General features: G+C 38.2%; 1 protein-coding gene across 13 annotated transcripts in view; it reads right to left on the reverse strand.

The window, feature by feature from the left end:
* Positions 1-17,300, reverse strand: part of celf6 (CUGBP Elav-like family member 6) — a 158,747-nt gene that overhangs the window by 139,284 nt on the left and 2,163 nt on the right. For all 13 annotated transcript variants that reach the window (XR_014889607.1, XM_085256205.1, XM_085256146.1 and 10 more), the window contains exon 2: positions 8,265-8,347. Coding sequence is in view for 12 of the 13 variants with exons in the window: in XM_085256205.1 (XP_085112331.1) it covers positions 8,265-8,347 (83 nt within the window). In the remaining variant the exon portion in view is untranslated. The remainder of the gene's footprint in view (positions 1-8,264; positions 8,348-17,300) is intronic.

Below are 17,300 nucleotides of genomic sequence, written 5' to 3' on the forward strand. Positions count from 1 at the left end.
TAAGCATACACGCGCGCACACACACACACACACACACACAATCTTTTTTGTCCCAGCCCACTCATTGCTCGTTAGCTGCATCAGGGTGGTTGTTTTTGCATTGCTGCCGTGACACAGCCTGGCTGCAGCTCGCCGTATCTGCTGAGAGTGCACCACTAAAAATACTCCACTTAACAAACTCTACTGATTACAGTTTGACTTTCTAACTGTCTCCTTCTCTCTCTCCTGTCTTTAATCAGCATGTAAACAAGCACAAGGTCATTTTCTTTCTTAAACGAAATAGGGGAGATAAGAGGAGCGTGGCGTAGTTAATCCTTTGGACACGCTGATGGAGGAGTTTGTCCTGGTGATGGTCGGGTATTAATTATGCAAGAATGATTCTCTTCTAGTGGTTGTTCTCTCTCGTGATGACACATCAGTTTATCTGTTTCGTCTTTTGCTTTATTTTATATGTTTATTTTCCATGTTCCTTGGCTGTCTTTCATCTGCTCCTCCAACAATTCCCTCCTGGAAATGTCAGTCGTTCAGTTCCCTAAGTCCTAAGGGCTGCTTCCAGATCGCCTATGTTTGAGTGTGTGTTTGTGTGTGCATGTGTGCGTGTGTCACTGTGTAAAGAGCCTTTTAAAATCAGTACAAGGCTTATACTTGTCCACGTGTGATTAACTGCAGTGTTTGATTACTCTGCCAGAGTGATTTGCTGAACTCAGCAACATCATGTTTTCTTTACCCCATGTTTTGTCTTTGAACAAATGCATGTAGATTGCCTGCCTGTTTTTGGCACATAAGGAGAAATTAAGGACAAGGCAGGATAACCAGGGAAAGCAAAGGAGAAAGGAAAGGATTTAAAGTAAAAGGCAGTCTGCTCCAACTCTAACTCCAAAAAGATTTTCAGCAAGATGAAACATCACGTTGTCTGAAACGAGAGTGAAATCTCTCGATGAACTTCTCAAACTAAAAACACGAGTTAATTAACTTTATCCACAGAATTTCTATTGACTTTTCAGTAAAATACATAAATAAAGAATCAGGCTCACATATTAATTTTTAGTTTGTTTTTGATTTCTTTCTTTCTAGCTGTTATTGCCAAACAGTCCGATCTTGATGCAACACAAACTTTGATGTTTAATTGGTTTAGAAGATGTCATATTCTAGCTTGCAGCTTAAGTAAGAGGCAGCGATCCAGTCTAAGTAAAAGACTAAAAGCATCATTTTTTGAGGTATGACAGCACCCAGGCCTCATTTCCATCCTTCTCCGCTATTTGTCAGACTTCTCCTCTTCCCCAGTGAAGCAGCAATGTTAACAATGCTGTCCCCACATTTACCAGTTCTGCCTCATTACAGCTAAAGAAGCGGATAAATTAGTGCAGGAGAGCATGCACGGCCGAGTCCAACTCCACCTGTCAGAGAGGGAAAGATAGTGAATGTGTCGAAATGGAGGAAGGGTGTGAAAAAACTGCTCAGCCTTCAGCACGTATTAAAACAAAATCTTCCCATTAAGGAAGACTCATCGCTCCAGAACCATTACCTGAGGTCTATGATTCAGTATTTTAGAAACTATATAGGGGAATCATATTTATGTCAATCATAGATTTCTATTACTAGACCTGTAATTTTCAGTCTGTCTATAGACAGTATAACATGAGTTCTATAACCTGTTTAATTTTAATCTACTGTTTTAGTATATGCATTTGTTAATAATGCATTTATCTCATGGATAATCGTGTTTCCACTCTGATTTAGAAGACTAGAATTATATTTCACAAATCTTGCTTTATTTTGGAGGAAACTTGTGAACTGCTTTCTTTCTGCTACTTTATACATAGACTCCTCTCTTGTTGCAAGAAGAACAAGAAGTTGCATTTTTTTCCAAGCTGAACAACCTGCGCCCTGACCTGTACTGCAATATACTGCGTGTTCAAGATCAAAAGGACAAATGGAGCTGGTTGTCGCCATCCTCTGAACACCAAACTCTCCTGCCCTGCAGCTTTTAAAAATCACTATCTCTCCTGCTCATCTGTCCAGTGCCTCTGGCTTACCATCTTTATGGGCTGGTTAAGGGCGCTTTTACAATCAACTATGTTTGTGCCCTGTCCACATTTGCCTGTAAAATAGCCAGGCATTCCACAATGTCCACCCGCTTGCCTGCCAGGATTAACATTTTGCACTCTCCAAGGTTGAAAATCCCATCAGATGAAACCAAATTAATTTTGCACAATATTCAGGGCCACCGGCCACATAATAGGTGACAATACCAAGTGCATCCCTCGATTGTGATTCTATTCACTCCCTAATCAGCAGGATGGCTGCGTATGGTGCAGCAGCGTAGTAAATGCTTTCATCCCAGGGGGATAAGAAAAACAATGGCCCTTTTTAATTTCTTTTCTAAAGCGGGCAGCAGAAAGAAAATGATATAGACGTAATTGATGATGAGGAGAGTAAGGGGAGCCTTAGCAGAAGACTCATGCAGAAGACTCACGTCCAGTGGCCAGGCCTTTTTTTTTTTATTTTGTGCTTTATAATGGTAACTGCTCAGGGGCACTGGAGGTTGACAAATCTGGCACAGAGGACAAACTGATCGGCAACAGAACACAATTTGTCCCATTAAAAGAATGGGTAAAGCCCTGTGTGGCCTGAGTAATTAGTTTAAACTGTAACATTTCAGTCCAGGAGTGGACCTGTTGGAAAGGGGCTCAGCGCGTCTGCTGATAAGACACTTTAACACTCCAAATATACACGCAACACACTACTGGAATATTCCTCATAAATCCATTACTACTGAATCATTTTTTGTTTTGTTTTCATAAATGACAATATGAGTATCCACATATGTGCATAACTTGTGTCTCTTGCTAAATTTCCTACTAACTTTCCAGTAAAAAGAAAAAAAAAAGTAGTAATAACAAAATTACAGGAAACGCATCTCTTTTTTTTCTTATGTTCAAACTCACTGCCCATGTAAGGTATGTGTGATTTTGTTAGGATGAAAAAAAATCCAGTTGCTCATTCTCAGCATGCACTGAGACTCAGACAGAGACATACGGCTAGTGTATGGTGGGCACGTCTGTGGTGTGACGTGGGGAGAGAGTGTGTCAAAAACACGGATGCGCTGATCCATGGCCCCATGGCGGTGTGCTTAGTGACACATAATACTGGTATTGCACAATCTGCTCCTGACCCATTTTTGTGTGACACATAACTTTTCATGCATAGAAGGAGAAAGAAATACAAGAAAATCAAGGATCTTTCTATCCACTTTGGCGGAAGTTGATACCTCAAAGCTTACCCTTTCATATTTGAAGTGAAACACTTCTGAATGAGTTTGTAACTGTTTTCATATCTTCTCCACTGTTGTGCTTGGTTGCCTTGTCAATACAGGAGGCTGATGCTGCTGGTACTTTCACTCAGAAACCAAGAAATGAGGATTCTTCAGCTGAAAATTGTAAGCAAATAACAAGTGCTATGTAGGGGTCCGACCCCACCGTCCCATAGTTAATACATATATATTCTACAAGTTCACATTGTTACGACTGTTGTTGTAATTATAATATGTAAATTTGAGTGTGCAGGTGCTCCTCCGTGATTGGTGCATCCAGGGTGGATGGATCGTACTGACTGACTAACGACCGGGAGGCAGCGCATAAGAAGACACAGTCAGGGACTGCCAGGTCATTCATCCTCGGCCCAACCCAACCAGCAGACCGTGTGTTTCACTATGTTGGTTTAATGTAGGAGCATGTAGGGGTGGTCCGCCATTTTGTTTGATTAGTTTCCTCCTGTTTTTGTTAGGTAGGGAGGAAAGTAATTGTCGTTTGGTTTAGTTCTTTTGACTAGGTAAGTTGTATTTACTCCTGAGATAGGCTACTTTTTGTTTGTTGTTTTGGCCTTGGGTTCACCCCGAAGTTATAATTCGCTCCCTTCCTTTGTTTAAATTCACTCATTGTAAATAATTCCCTGTCACAAAGTATTCATTGTGTGACGTGCTGCTTGGGGTTGGACGGGGATGGATGACCCTTTATGTTGTGGTCTGGCCGCGCCTAGACGGGCCATAACAACATACAGTAAAGGGAAAACAGTAGTGAGTGTGATAGGAAAATGAATGGTGAAATGAACAAGAAACAGAGATATTTTTTTGCCTAGAAGTTTTTAATTGGCATTTGGGCTTCAGTCGCACCCAATTAGCAGGCTTGTTACATGTGAACACTAAGAGCTAATTGGCCTTATAGGTGAAAGGAGCACTGCCCTAAAAGGAGAGCACAAGGCTCACTTGAAAATTCATAGTTCCAGTAGGACTATGTTGGAAGGCTATTTGGCAAAAAGTTGTAAATAACACTCTGCTCCTGCAAGTATTATTTATACTTCCTTGTAGCCTTTATTGCCAGATGCATAACAAAGACAGAATCATGGCCGCTATAAGCTTTATGGGCAATCAGAGAAAAGTATTTGGTCATCAGCATTTTTTTCTGTAATCAACAATTCACCTGTCAACAAAAATTGCATTGATTTAAAAAAAAAAAAAAAAGAAAGTCTTGAACTATATTTTAACAGTGTAGAAATCTTCTAGGAGTCAATCAGATCTGAAGGGAAATATCCCAAATGTTGTTACCCTATTAAATGGCTGTTCTCAGTTGCATTAACTTCAATAGATATGACTAAGAGAAAGATGTCCAAATTACAAAGATGACCACTGGCCTTCTTTGTATAACTGCATGTAAAATTTACACAGGCATTGCCTACCCAAAGCCTCTAAAAGACTCACTAATAATCTGTTGTCCTAACTTACTGCCTCAAGTAGACGTGAAGAGAAAGGTTCTGTGTGACAAATTAAACTTAAACTGCTATCTTTTCCAAAGACTAACCAGACGATTTTGGTGACCAAACAAACCAAAGAAATAAAAACTGCAAAGCACTACAATTTGGCATCACCACCATAAGGTAATAACAGCCTGTTGAGACTGATGGTGGTGTAGGTGATCTCGTATAATTCATTGGCATAATAACAACTGATAACAAAGAATTAATGGGATAATAACACTGGACTTATGTAAACATAATCATTCACAGGAATAGCCTAACCGGTCTACATTCAGTACTATCCTGCCTTATACTGAGGAATATGCCGCATGTAAGTGCAAATACAACAGCACAATGAGCTCACCAAGGGCAAGAGACTCAATCTCTGATTACATTTACTATACAAACTGTAACAGCAGGATCTGTTGCACAGGACATCAAGAGCTCATTATGCTCTTTACATGCAATTAATCAAACAATATAAACAAAGATCCCTTTAGCCATAGATGACAGAGCCCGATTCCCCAGTGGCAACTGATGTACAGTGAACACTACAAAACTTTTTTTTTGAAAAATGTAAAAGTCATCGTTAATCTTAATGTGATAGTGGTGATACTATGCAATATAATCTGTTCCTCCTGCCTGTTCACACTGTTACCTATAATCTTCTCATGCTGAAAAATGCAAAGAATGTAGTGGCATGAAAATATCTGGACTTTTCTTGTAAAATAAAAGAAATATGTTGTGTGGTAAGATAACAGCGCATTTAGGACAAGTATGCATTTTGTTATCTTTGTAAATATCCATTACCCCTTTAAATTAATAAATGGGCTTTTAAGTTTACAACACGTGTTGGGAAAGCCAGCCAAGTCTATAGCGTCCACTGCAGCAATCGGCTATAATAAAACAGTTATTGATAATATTTACTCAGTCTTCTTCATGAATTATGCCTGCGACATTACCTAGTCAATGTTGTCTTTCTGTTTTCTTTTTCTTTCAGCTAATCATCCTTGAGCAAATCATAATGTAGCCAATAAAAGCAATAAAAGGAGAACTCAAGGACTCATTAAGAACTGGGAAGCTCTTGTGACCTGTGCGCTCTGTTCACTTGGGACTGTTCACAGGTTCACAGATGCAGATGCCTAAAAGATTCAAATTATGCTCACAATGTTCTGGCTTCATTTTTTAATATTGTTTTTTAGTTTGCTTGCTGATTTTGTCATTTGGGTGTTTTTCTAATCATGCAGAATTTTACAGAGAAGTATATTCACTTTTAGATCTAAATAAGGAAGCCAACCAAAGACTTGGCAATGCAGACTATACACTGCAAACTATACACATCTATAAAAATAGATTAACATAATTCATTAGGTTCATGGCTGTCAGGTCACATTTCAAAATAACAATGCAGTGGTTCCTCTTGCAAGTGTCATTTAACTAAATTATAAGCTTCAATATCTACACTATTTGTCCCATATCCATCCCTGTGAGATAGAGAGTAAATTGACTGGTTCTTATATAGTGCTTTTCTACTCTATTAGAGCACTCAAAGTGCTTTACAACTACAACAGCCATTCACCCATTCGCCCAAGCACTATTAATATAACATCCACAGTCACATTCTAATGGATTCGGGGTAACTCAGGGTTCAGTATTTTACTCAAAGACACTTTAACATGACATGCTGAGTAGTCTATCAAGCCTCCGATCAGCAGATGACCGTGAGTCACAGCTACCTTTTTTAAGCCACATGTCTCATATGAACAAATTTACATTTGGTTACCTGACAGTAACATAGCCACTGCTGAAATGAGCAATCATGGCTGTAGCACTGTGGTGAGACGCCACTAAAATGGCAGCATTATACAACTGGGCATCTCAAACCATCAGGCCATGACAGTGACAATGAGGCTTGTCCAGAAGTGTCACCTCTCCCAGCCTCTGTCTGTCTTTGTTTCTCTTGCATTATTATTTCCACCATTGTCTCTTTCCCTATATCTCTCTCACTTTATGTGTCTCATACACACATGGGCACACACACACACATGCACAGAGAGAGAGAGGCAAAGACAGGGAGAAAGAGAGCGAGAGAGAGGAAAAGACAGAACGTCTTTATTAGTCCTCTGTATGCAGTCTGTGCTCAGCCTGAGATTGCAGGACTGACCCCTCACTGTGAGCTGCACAGGGGAAATGTTTACTCAAACCCCAAAGAACATGCCATTAACCTCTTTCTAGATAGAAGACAAACAATAATGTCCCTCCATGAGGGCAATAAAGACAGAACACCTATCCAGGACCATCATGACAATCATCTCATTATGAAGCTGCGGGAGGTGGTAAGGAGCCAGGGAGCCCGGTCTCCCAGGGATACTTTCTCTACAGTATACCAGTGTGTCTAACATTCAGTAAGGTATTTATGATATGCAGTCAAGCGCAAACAAATTGTTAACCCAACAGAGTTAAACCATTGCAAGCCTGACCCAAATGCTACAACTACTGCTTCCCCCCAACTTGATAAACCATTCATTTTGCTTACTTTCTTCCACCTTTCCTTATTGTGTCATCTCCTATAGTGTCTCTTTACCTCTTTTTCTCCCTAGAGATTGAGACGACAATCCTTGGGCTCTGATTAAAGCCCCAACCTGGGAGGACATTTTAGTGTTGAAAGTAAATGAGGGGGGGGGGGAGTCTTCTTCTTAGGAACACGCAAGCATAATTCAGTCACACCTTGATATGTGTGAGTCAAAGTCCCCTTGCACGCATCAAATAAAGAAAGACACCACAAGCTCACACTCATCCCAGATTGAGGGTCTCCTCCTGGGTAGGCTTAAGAGCCCACTACTGGGTACCGTTTACCTGTGTCGTTTGAAGAGCCCATTATTTTAATTGAAAAAGTTACCTGCCCGCCAAAGGCAAACAGTGAAAAAAAAATGTGAGGAGAGTTAAAACAAAAACACCAGATGGTGATATACATGATAAAAATGATTGTTTATACTTACTGTTTGATTATATGTGATAATGAGAGTGGGATTCCTCAAGGCAATTATTGTCTGTGGCAGCCATATTGTGAGAGGACAAGAGAAGGACGGCACGGGCTGGTATGAGGAAGCGCTTATCAAATATCTCCGGCGGGGTGATTAGTGTAATAAGACACTGCAAGGTGAGATAGGCCACTCACACTCTTTTAGTATGTCTGTGCAAGTTTGCGTGTGTAATTAAGCGAAAAAGAATGGGTGTTAGAATGAGCAAGAAACAGAGCCTAAGAGGGAGTCTGAGAAAGTATGAGCGACTCCCTTCATCTGTTTTCCATATCTGCGTGTGTCTCTGTGTCTTAATGTATACCCTGTCCCCATGTGCCTTACTCTGGTGGTGTGTGTGTGTGATATAATTCCTATGTTAATGCAGGTTCCCATGCCAGGCTGGCTGCCCCAAGGGCTATAGCCTATGACAGAGGGCAGATTGGGGGCACTTACCCCTGGCAGAGTCTTCTGTTCATGGAGGGCGCTCTGGGCCTTCAGTGCTGACTCTCTGGCACAGTATGTTAGAAAGGCACATCCTGCAGTATCAGGAGACAGGAGAAAGAAAAGCTTATTACACACCACTGTTAATGTTTAATGAAAGGAAGGGGGGAATTACAGTAACAGAGAGTTTTCAGATTTAAAGTGCACATGTAATTGCAAGTTATGTTTTTTATTGTACTTAACTGTCTTGAGAGATCAAAACACAAACTAAAAGCTAAAATCATATGTCATTGTGGTGATTTAAACTTTTTGTGCATGTCAAACATTTGATTATATTGCTATATATTACATTAAATAATATTCAAATATGATTAAATGCATAAACTACAAAAGAAATCCATCTCATTCATCACTTAAAACACCCTAGAAGAGATTGGTAACACATTTGTCTGTAGAGACCCAGTTTCATTCTTTTGCTCTTTTACAAATGTGCTGGTTCAGTACCCAACCAGTAACAGCTTCCAGAGTGTGAGGGTTCAACTGAAAATAACATAGTGACCAGGTTATATCACCGACTTTGTCACTCTCTTTTCTCTCTTTGTCTGTGATATGGATGAACCAAAGCTGGAGTTTGATGAGTTTGTTTCACTAAGGGTGGAGTTGAGGTAGACACACAAGTACAGCAGAGAGCCAAGAGAGGACAAAATTGAGCGAGCACTTCAGCTGTATGCAAACAAAATCTGGAGAGTCACCTTTCCTTGATTCTCTTCTTTGTTCTTGTGAATACTTTTCAAAGTTTTCACTGTTGACTTTACAAATAGGAATGACAATTGTTTCATAGTACAGTACACCTCTGAAAGGAGAACACTTGACTTGTATAAAGTCATTCAAGGTGAGCAGAAAAAATGCTTTGCATACAAAAGTGAACAGAGATTTGTTACAAAATGTAACTTAAATACAGATCAGCTTTTAATTGGATAACTCAACTGTAGTCGCGTTGTGAACAGGTGACACCAGCGTAGCGCCTAAGTTTCAGTGTGTAAATGTTACAAATAATTTAAAAATTCGCAGGAGTAGTTTCATTGAATATATGGCAAAAATATGACACCTAATATAAGACTTACCGTGTTATTATATTAAAATAGAATTCATATATCCTGACAGTTAAAATGTAGCACTCTAAATTAAGCAGTTCTATATCCTTGGACTCATTAAATGCTGAGAAGATTAAAACTTTACTTTTTTATGTGACAACCCCTTTAGATTAGATTTAGTGAACTTATGTCATCAATGTTTATGTCAATAGAATGTCTGCCACGTGGCTTGTGTTTTTTAGTGTTTTCATCTAATTCATCCATTATTGCCCCATTTTAATTATGACAAAGTACACAGGACTAAGCAAAACAAAACGGCAACATTGTTAATGTGCATGCGTAATGTGCAAAGTAAAAAAAACCCATTTACTATTAGAAAGCATATGTAATGCTTTCTAATAGTAAATGACCACTTTCATAGCTACTGAAGCCCACAACAGAGTCCGTACATTTAAGGTGACAAGTGATTATAAAACTCTGACAATGAGCTGGAACTGTAACACATATTTGTGGATACTTTTGAGTCAGAAAATTCAGGAAAACAGAATATAAATAAATAGTAACTAGTAAGTAAGTCTCCTAAAAAATGTGACAGCTTTCATTAAAGGGTAAGTTGTTGCTCTGTTACGCGCTTGGCAGAGCTGACAATGGGTGACCCCCGTTCAGAAGAGGTTTTGCACTGTGCAGCATAATTTCTCATTACTACATGTCACACCTACTGCCAAGGATCCCCATGGGAGAAGACACACACATACACTCACACACACACCTACACATACAGATGATACCCGGCATGCCTAGCACCCATCATCCCCAAAAGCCAGAAACACACTCTGGCACCCAGCCAAGAGAGCTCCCTTTCACGACAACCTTCACCCACCTCCACAACTAGGTGGTTACTCAAGAGGAAAAATCACCTAAACGACACTGATGAAACAGCATGCCACACAGCAAAGCAGAAAAGTTTGGGAGCCTGGGGAAACACTCTTCATCCTTTATGGCATTACAAAACTGTGGAACATGAGTTGAGGACTCCTGGGGGGAACGTCCTGGCAAAGGCTTATGGGACTTGCAGGCTCGTGCTGATATTCTTCTATCGGTGCCATGCCATCTTTGACGTAGTTTTTAGTGCACATTTTTTCAGGAGAATGGCATAATTTTTATCTTGATGTTATATCCCCACAAATCAGTGAATCAGTGATGCAGCTGTAAAAATCTATAACTAAGGTCTTTTAATGTCAACATTTTAACAGACATTTAATTTACTTATTGTTTAGCTTTGTGTGAAATAGCTTAACTCCACACTTCAGCATATGTTAATAACTAAGTAAATGTATACACGTGCTGTTATTAAATGCAATTTAATAGAAATGACTTTGTTATACTTTGGTTCCCAAAAAGTTCCCAAAAAGCTGATTCTGTTCATCTGGAAGTAGCGTTTTTAGTGGGAGGAACATTTTTGTCACTCATCCAAGTGGCTTCTTCAGTTTTGTACTTTGGTTGGTTTTTGTTATAAGATAGTATAGAAATCATTACAGTTTCTGGAAAATGTTTTTGGTTTACGTCACAACATTTATTTTGCAAAATATCTCTATAACACAGCATTGTTCTCTTCATGTCTTTATTATCTTTTATAATGATTATAATAAATTCATATATTAATTAAGGTGCAATATCAGAATGCTAACACTGATTACATTAATATTAAATGTCTACACGTTAATGTATCAGTGCATTAATATTGATCATATATTATTGAGTATCATTTGAGGCTTTCCCGCAGTATTAATACTTAATAAATATTACATAATATATATGGAAAAATAATGCATTTAAATCTAAATAACAATCATATTAATGCTATTGTTTAAGTAATTGTGTACTTATATTATATTGTTGTTGCTTTACTGAAATAAAATTTAAAATGTGGAACTTTACTAGTACACCTGTAGTAATTAGGGGTGCAACAATACACAAAATTCACGGTTCGGTTCGATACTTTGGTGTCACGGTTCAATATTTTTTCGATACAAAAAAATGTTCATGCCTTTTTAATTTATCATTTATTAAAATTATAAATATATATTTTAACTCAAAAGTACAGTTTTTAAATTTAATGTTGCTGAAACAACAAAATAAAAAAAATAAATCTATCTGATTGAGAAATCACTCAAAGAGAGTTTATTACAGAGAAATGGCTCTTTCCAAAATAAAAGCTATACTATACGCTTTTTCTGGGGTATACTCTCAGCAGCATATTAAACATATCAGGTCCCCATAAGGAGAATCATGTGCTAACGGATGTCTAAATGACTCAGGTAAAGTTTGTCGCATGCGTGCTTGTTGTTTTTGTCTGCTTCCACTTGTCTTTGCACTAGGATGATGTCAGCGTGAATGTGCAGTCATATTCGTTGTGTTCCCACTAGTGCTGTCAGCGTAAATCTCGTTAAAATGACATTAACGCCATAACGCGGCAAATCTCCGATGGCCCCGTGCTTGGGGCTGGACAGCGTCAACACAAGCTAACTGCGCTAACGCACTAGTTCCCACAAATTGAGCATTGCGTTGCACATCCGACACACTGTTTTACTTTTGTCCATGATGCGCTTACCTTCAGGGTCATACTTCACATGAAAACCAAGATAGTTCCAAACGCCAGATCTGAATGAGGGTGGGGGAGGTTCAATTTTGGGTTGCGTTGAGGCATTTGCCATGTTGCAACGAGCTTAGCTTCTGTCTTGCTAGCTTGCGCTGCGCTCAGTGGATCTGCACTCCACAGTGCAGCCTAGGCGGAATAGTCGAACGCAGATCCACTGAGCGCTCAACACAGACAGCATTGTCAGAAGAAAAGTTGATAAAATAAATAAAAAATGTTGTATTGTTCGATACATATGCGTACCGAACCGAAACCACTGTATCGAATGGTTGCACCCTAGTAGTAATGCTACTTTGTCATGCAGGTACCCTTAGAAAAAAATGCATTTGATACTGTTAGTTTAAATAACATATTAAAGTGGGCTTCTTATGCAGTGTAGCCTTTAATATCCATTCAAAATATGTATCTGTCTCAGATTCCTGACAGCTGTTGAATATCTGCAAGACTTTGGGAAAGCTTTATACCCAACAATGTTGGCTCAGGGAACATCTGTAGCCCAAAGGATTCAGTGAGTGGGAAATCCAGTTGTGGAACAGATGAGCATTCTGCTTGGAGAACATGAATGACGGAGAGGAGGTAACAATGATCCAACAGCTGGTAGCAGGTTAGGCCTGTCATCTTAAAAATCTAAAGTAGGTAATTGGCATGGGATTACATATAAATATCACCACCCGTTGGTATTATATTCAATGATGTAAAATGACTTGAAAAACAAACGACTTTTACTGAATATGCAGCAGAAGGTGCAAATTTATTACATATATACAAAATATTACAAAAAAACATCACATTTACACCAAATGAATACATGTTGTTTTGAATTATGTAAGAAAACAGAGCAAGGTTTAAGGATTTGGCAGTAATGTATACTACATGTTATTAAAAAACAGATAAAGCACAATTGCTCTGTGCATCATGTTGGGGTTTTTTTGTTGTCATGTTTAAGATGTTTCTGTTTTATCAAGTACATCCACTAACATTTAAATTAACACATTAGAAGTTTGACTTAACTAAATAATGACCAGCAATTAGGAAAATGCAGTAACTTACTGGGATTTAATGTGAAAAAGAAGATGAGAACATGTACAATGTTCAAAGATTAAGGGTAAGCACTGGCGATGGTTCAGCAAAAGAACTTGTGACTTTCTGTGATGAGCAGGTTAAGTGGGGTGAAAATAATAGTTGGGTAATCAAACACAATTTACCACACTACATTTTCAGTTAGGGACAAAAGTTCAACCGATTGTATTTAAGGCAAATGGAAAAGTAAACCCTGAAAAGTGGTTCAAAGAGAAAGCAGAGAATATGAAATGAGTCTTTTCTTTTGCAAGGCACGTTTTGGGTAATTACTTAAAGAACTTTTCCCCCTGTAATGCTTTTTTCTAACAATTTGTTTTAAAATGGAAATTAGTATGTGTGAACAACTGCATGCATTGAGGCATAAGAGTGAATTGTGATTTTTTTTTAAGGCATCAGGCACCTGTAATTGAAATAACTCCAGAACAAATTTGTATACATTTTCAATTCATTAGCTGTGAATTTATGAATCATCAGCAATTTGCTCCTCACATATGTCTCATCCAGCAATAATCATTAAACTGGAAAAAGAATGCAAATTAATTCCCAACAAGATCTCGGTGCAAAGAAATAAAATAAAATAATATAGTGAAACAACTGAATCCTGCCGAATGTGACAGCCTGACCCTCTGGTGAGTACTGAGACAAAGATGATGTGAGGATTCATCCACTTCCTGCGTCTGTGTTAAACATACTGTTACCTGGAGAGCATTTTTCCATCTTTCCGTTGTTCCATCCATCTACATTCAGAGCTGGCTCTTCAGAGCCGTTAGCTGTCTGGTTCACACACAGCCCCTTTTCTAATGATCAAAGAGGTCATCTGTAGACTTAAGCTTTACCTGTCACTCAGCTTACACAAACTGTCTATCACTGTCCAACACTTGCTCTACAACACTCCTACTGTAGATAAAATCCCATACGTGTATGGCTCTGTAGCTCAGTGGCCATTACTAGAAGTCTGAAGGACTTAATTGACACAAAGCCACCAATCTGTCTCTGAGCTGAAAAGGATTTCTTGAACTCCAGGAGTATTGTGCAATTAGATATTACTGCCCCACTGTAGTTTACTTTTGGTTATTTCAACGCCTAAAAAGCTTTTTTATGTCAATTTGGCTGGCTATTTATAGCCAATTTCACTGCATGGACCTACCGAGGAGAGGAAAATGGATGAGGATATTTAACAACTCTTTGTATCTCTTCTTCCTGGCTGTGTGGTGCACCTCAGAGTCTCTCCTCTCAGCATCAGAGACGGATTGATAAATAACGCTACTCAAGCAAAAGATTTGCCCCCCACTAACATTCAGCATGTCTGAACAATGCATGCATTCTGGCACTGACACTAAGTATTATGATAATGTAGTGCTCAGCGAAATGATGGATGTTAAACAGCACGACCTGGCTGCACTACACACTGGCGATCACCATGCCCGCAAATAGTGTCAAGTCATCCCACGCACTGTATACAGCTCCCTGACGACACACAAACTATCAAATCGGCATTAAAGGCAACAGTCTCTAGCAGCTATAAGGCTGGATATAATTATCTGTTAAGAGATGAAAAAAAATGTTCTCTGAACAGACTAACCATTCGGTTACACTCCTCTACCCAACTGTACAGGAAATCACAAAACAGAAAATTACCAGGATATTTAAGTCCCTGGAGATGCCCTAAACGCTCAAAGTAAGAAAGCACATAACATCTGTTCAAATTGTTGCAGTGCAATCCACATGAATTAGTCATGAGCTAATCTGACATATTTTGATCAGTTCTTAAATCCATAATTATGGTGCAATTTTTTTGTCATAGGCCTCGAGCTGTGAAAAAAGGCAGTGCTGCAAATCATCCATTAGGCATGTTTTACTGATTGACGCCAACAGTTATATGCATCATATATCTGTAACAAGTCAAATCTTTCTCACCCACGAATTAGACATGAAGAGGAATTTCAAACTAAAAGTCAAATTAAATGTATTGCATATTGCAAAAATAATAATAATGTTTTCAGGTATCATGGAGGCAGAGTTTTTATAACATCCTCTGGTTCTCTGATACCGTGCTGTGAAAAATGTTTATGTTGTGGGGAAAAAAGAAAGTTGATTGAATTTCTGATGATGTTACAATATTGAGAGCCTTCCGGGCCTCTGACATAAAAGACTGCCAATATACATTGGCATGTTGTGCATTGTTGTGAACGAAGCCTGTAAGCTGCTTTATAAACCCCTGTGTAATATGCACGCAGCTGCCTTATTAGGCACAAGTAGGTGTTGCTTCAGCTTTATAATACTTCTTGCACTTTAAGTTTGTTGTTGTTAAACTGTATTTAATTCAATAAAAAAGGTGTTTGTTTGTTTTGTTTTAATTTAGCTTAGCTGCACAGATTGAAACAGGGTCAAAATAATATCAACATGTCTCCACATTAAATAAATAAAGGAATTGTTGAATTATTAAATTAAATGCAATGCCCCAACTGCAGTCTTCAAAATGAACACAAAAAAATTGAATATTGAAACTGTTGCATGAGTATTGTATTATGTCACATTAGCCTAAGCTCGATGTTCTCTAAAGTGGTAACTGAGTGCATATACTGTGCACTAAAGATTACAGCAAAATATTATATTGTATAGAGCCAAGTAAACGACTCAAGCTACAGCGTTGACAATGGTTACACAGCAACAACACTTATCTATATTGATTAATACCACTTATATCAGCAGACAATCAACAGGCATAAATAAAACTATCTATTGTGGACTGTAGTAGATAAAGATTACCTCAGGGATTTCTACTGGACAGCAGTGAGTCTGGGATTCATGTGAGTCTAACATCTACCAATTATTTCTCAAATGACATCCCAGATGAGTCCATACTTGTAAAACTTACATACTAGACGTATTTTGGCCAGTCAGTGTTTTGGACAAATACGTTATATTACAGAATTTGCACTGCTAGACCACCAAACTGCATTGCACTGTTTAGAGACCTTCATTATTAAACCTGCATTTATTTATTTAGTTACTTATTTATCCGACACTGTCAGCAGTGAAAAACAAACCTGCAGGATAAGACATATTATTTGACTTTAAGTTGATTTGAGACTCTTGGTATCACTTGATAACAGTTTTGTTGGTTTGTTTGTTTTGTTTTGTTCATAGATCTATCCAGCAGACTAAGAGCGTTAGCTTTCATTTGATCTTATTTTTCTCTGAGCCTGATAAATGGGAACTTATTTGCGTTGCATTTTCAAAATGATTCTACTTTAAAAAAAAAACTTAAAAAAACAAACAAACTGCCCACTTCAGTCAAAATCAACATGAGGACAACAGCAACAGTGAAGCAAAACAGTAAATTTGAAACCGCCCCAAAAATAAAAGAGTCAATCCTAAAATCTTTTACAGGGATCCACAGAGCTGTAGAATAAGGTGATTATTTTTTGTGTATGTATTACTCCTTGCATGACTCCTAACTTGTTTTAAATGTTTTAAATACAGAAAAGATCAACTAGACATACTGTACAACAGTACATATAAAATATATAATAACAATGTGATGGTGTTTGGATCAATCGCATGTCACCTTTTATTTTGGCAGGTAAAAAATGGAATAATTGCAGTAAAACTGTTTTTCTTTCTTTCTATAATTTTAATTTCAAATTCTTTTTTTGTTGTTGTTGTTGTTTTGTTTGTTTTTTTTTTTACCTATTTTTTTATTTGATACATAACAATTAATTTATAATTCAATTCATTTAAAACATGGAACTTAATTAATGACAGACTTAAGTTAAACATGTCTTGTTCACTGTGTTGTTTATAGGACACTTTGTCTTGGAAAACCTGTAGCCCTTCTTTCAAAGTTAAGTAATTCATTTTACCTTCGGTTCCCCTACAAAAGCTTCCAGTGTCAGAATGATCAGTCTGTTTGTAGTTTACTCTTTTCTCCTTGAGTGACACAGCTGATTTTACACTATATCTACTTTGTTTTGTTAATGTCACTAATCCCATTTTCTCACTCTTGTACTTTCTTGCTTCAGTCTAGAGATGTCACACATTGGCACAGCAGGGCACATGAGCATGGTTTAGATGAGTGGCCAATAAGAAAAACTCATCCATATAATGCATTGGTAAAATCTTATTAAAAGTGCACGCCTGTGCTCCCAAAGTGACTTTGAATGTCACGCGGGATGAAGTGGGCATAATGCGAACATCAGAGTGGCCTTGGTGGAG

This window comes from Mchenga conophoros, linkage group LG1, assembly GCF_057382185.1.
Source record: "Mchenga conophoros isolate Kocher_MC1m ecotype Shallow Benthic linkage group LG1, M_conophoros_male_GT1.1, whole genome shotgun sequence".
Classification (NCBI taxonomy): domain Eukaryota; kingdom Metazoa; phylum Chordata; class Actinopteri; order Cichliformes; family Cichlidae; genus Mchenga; species Mchenga conophoros.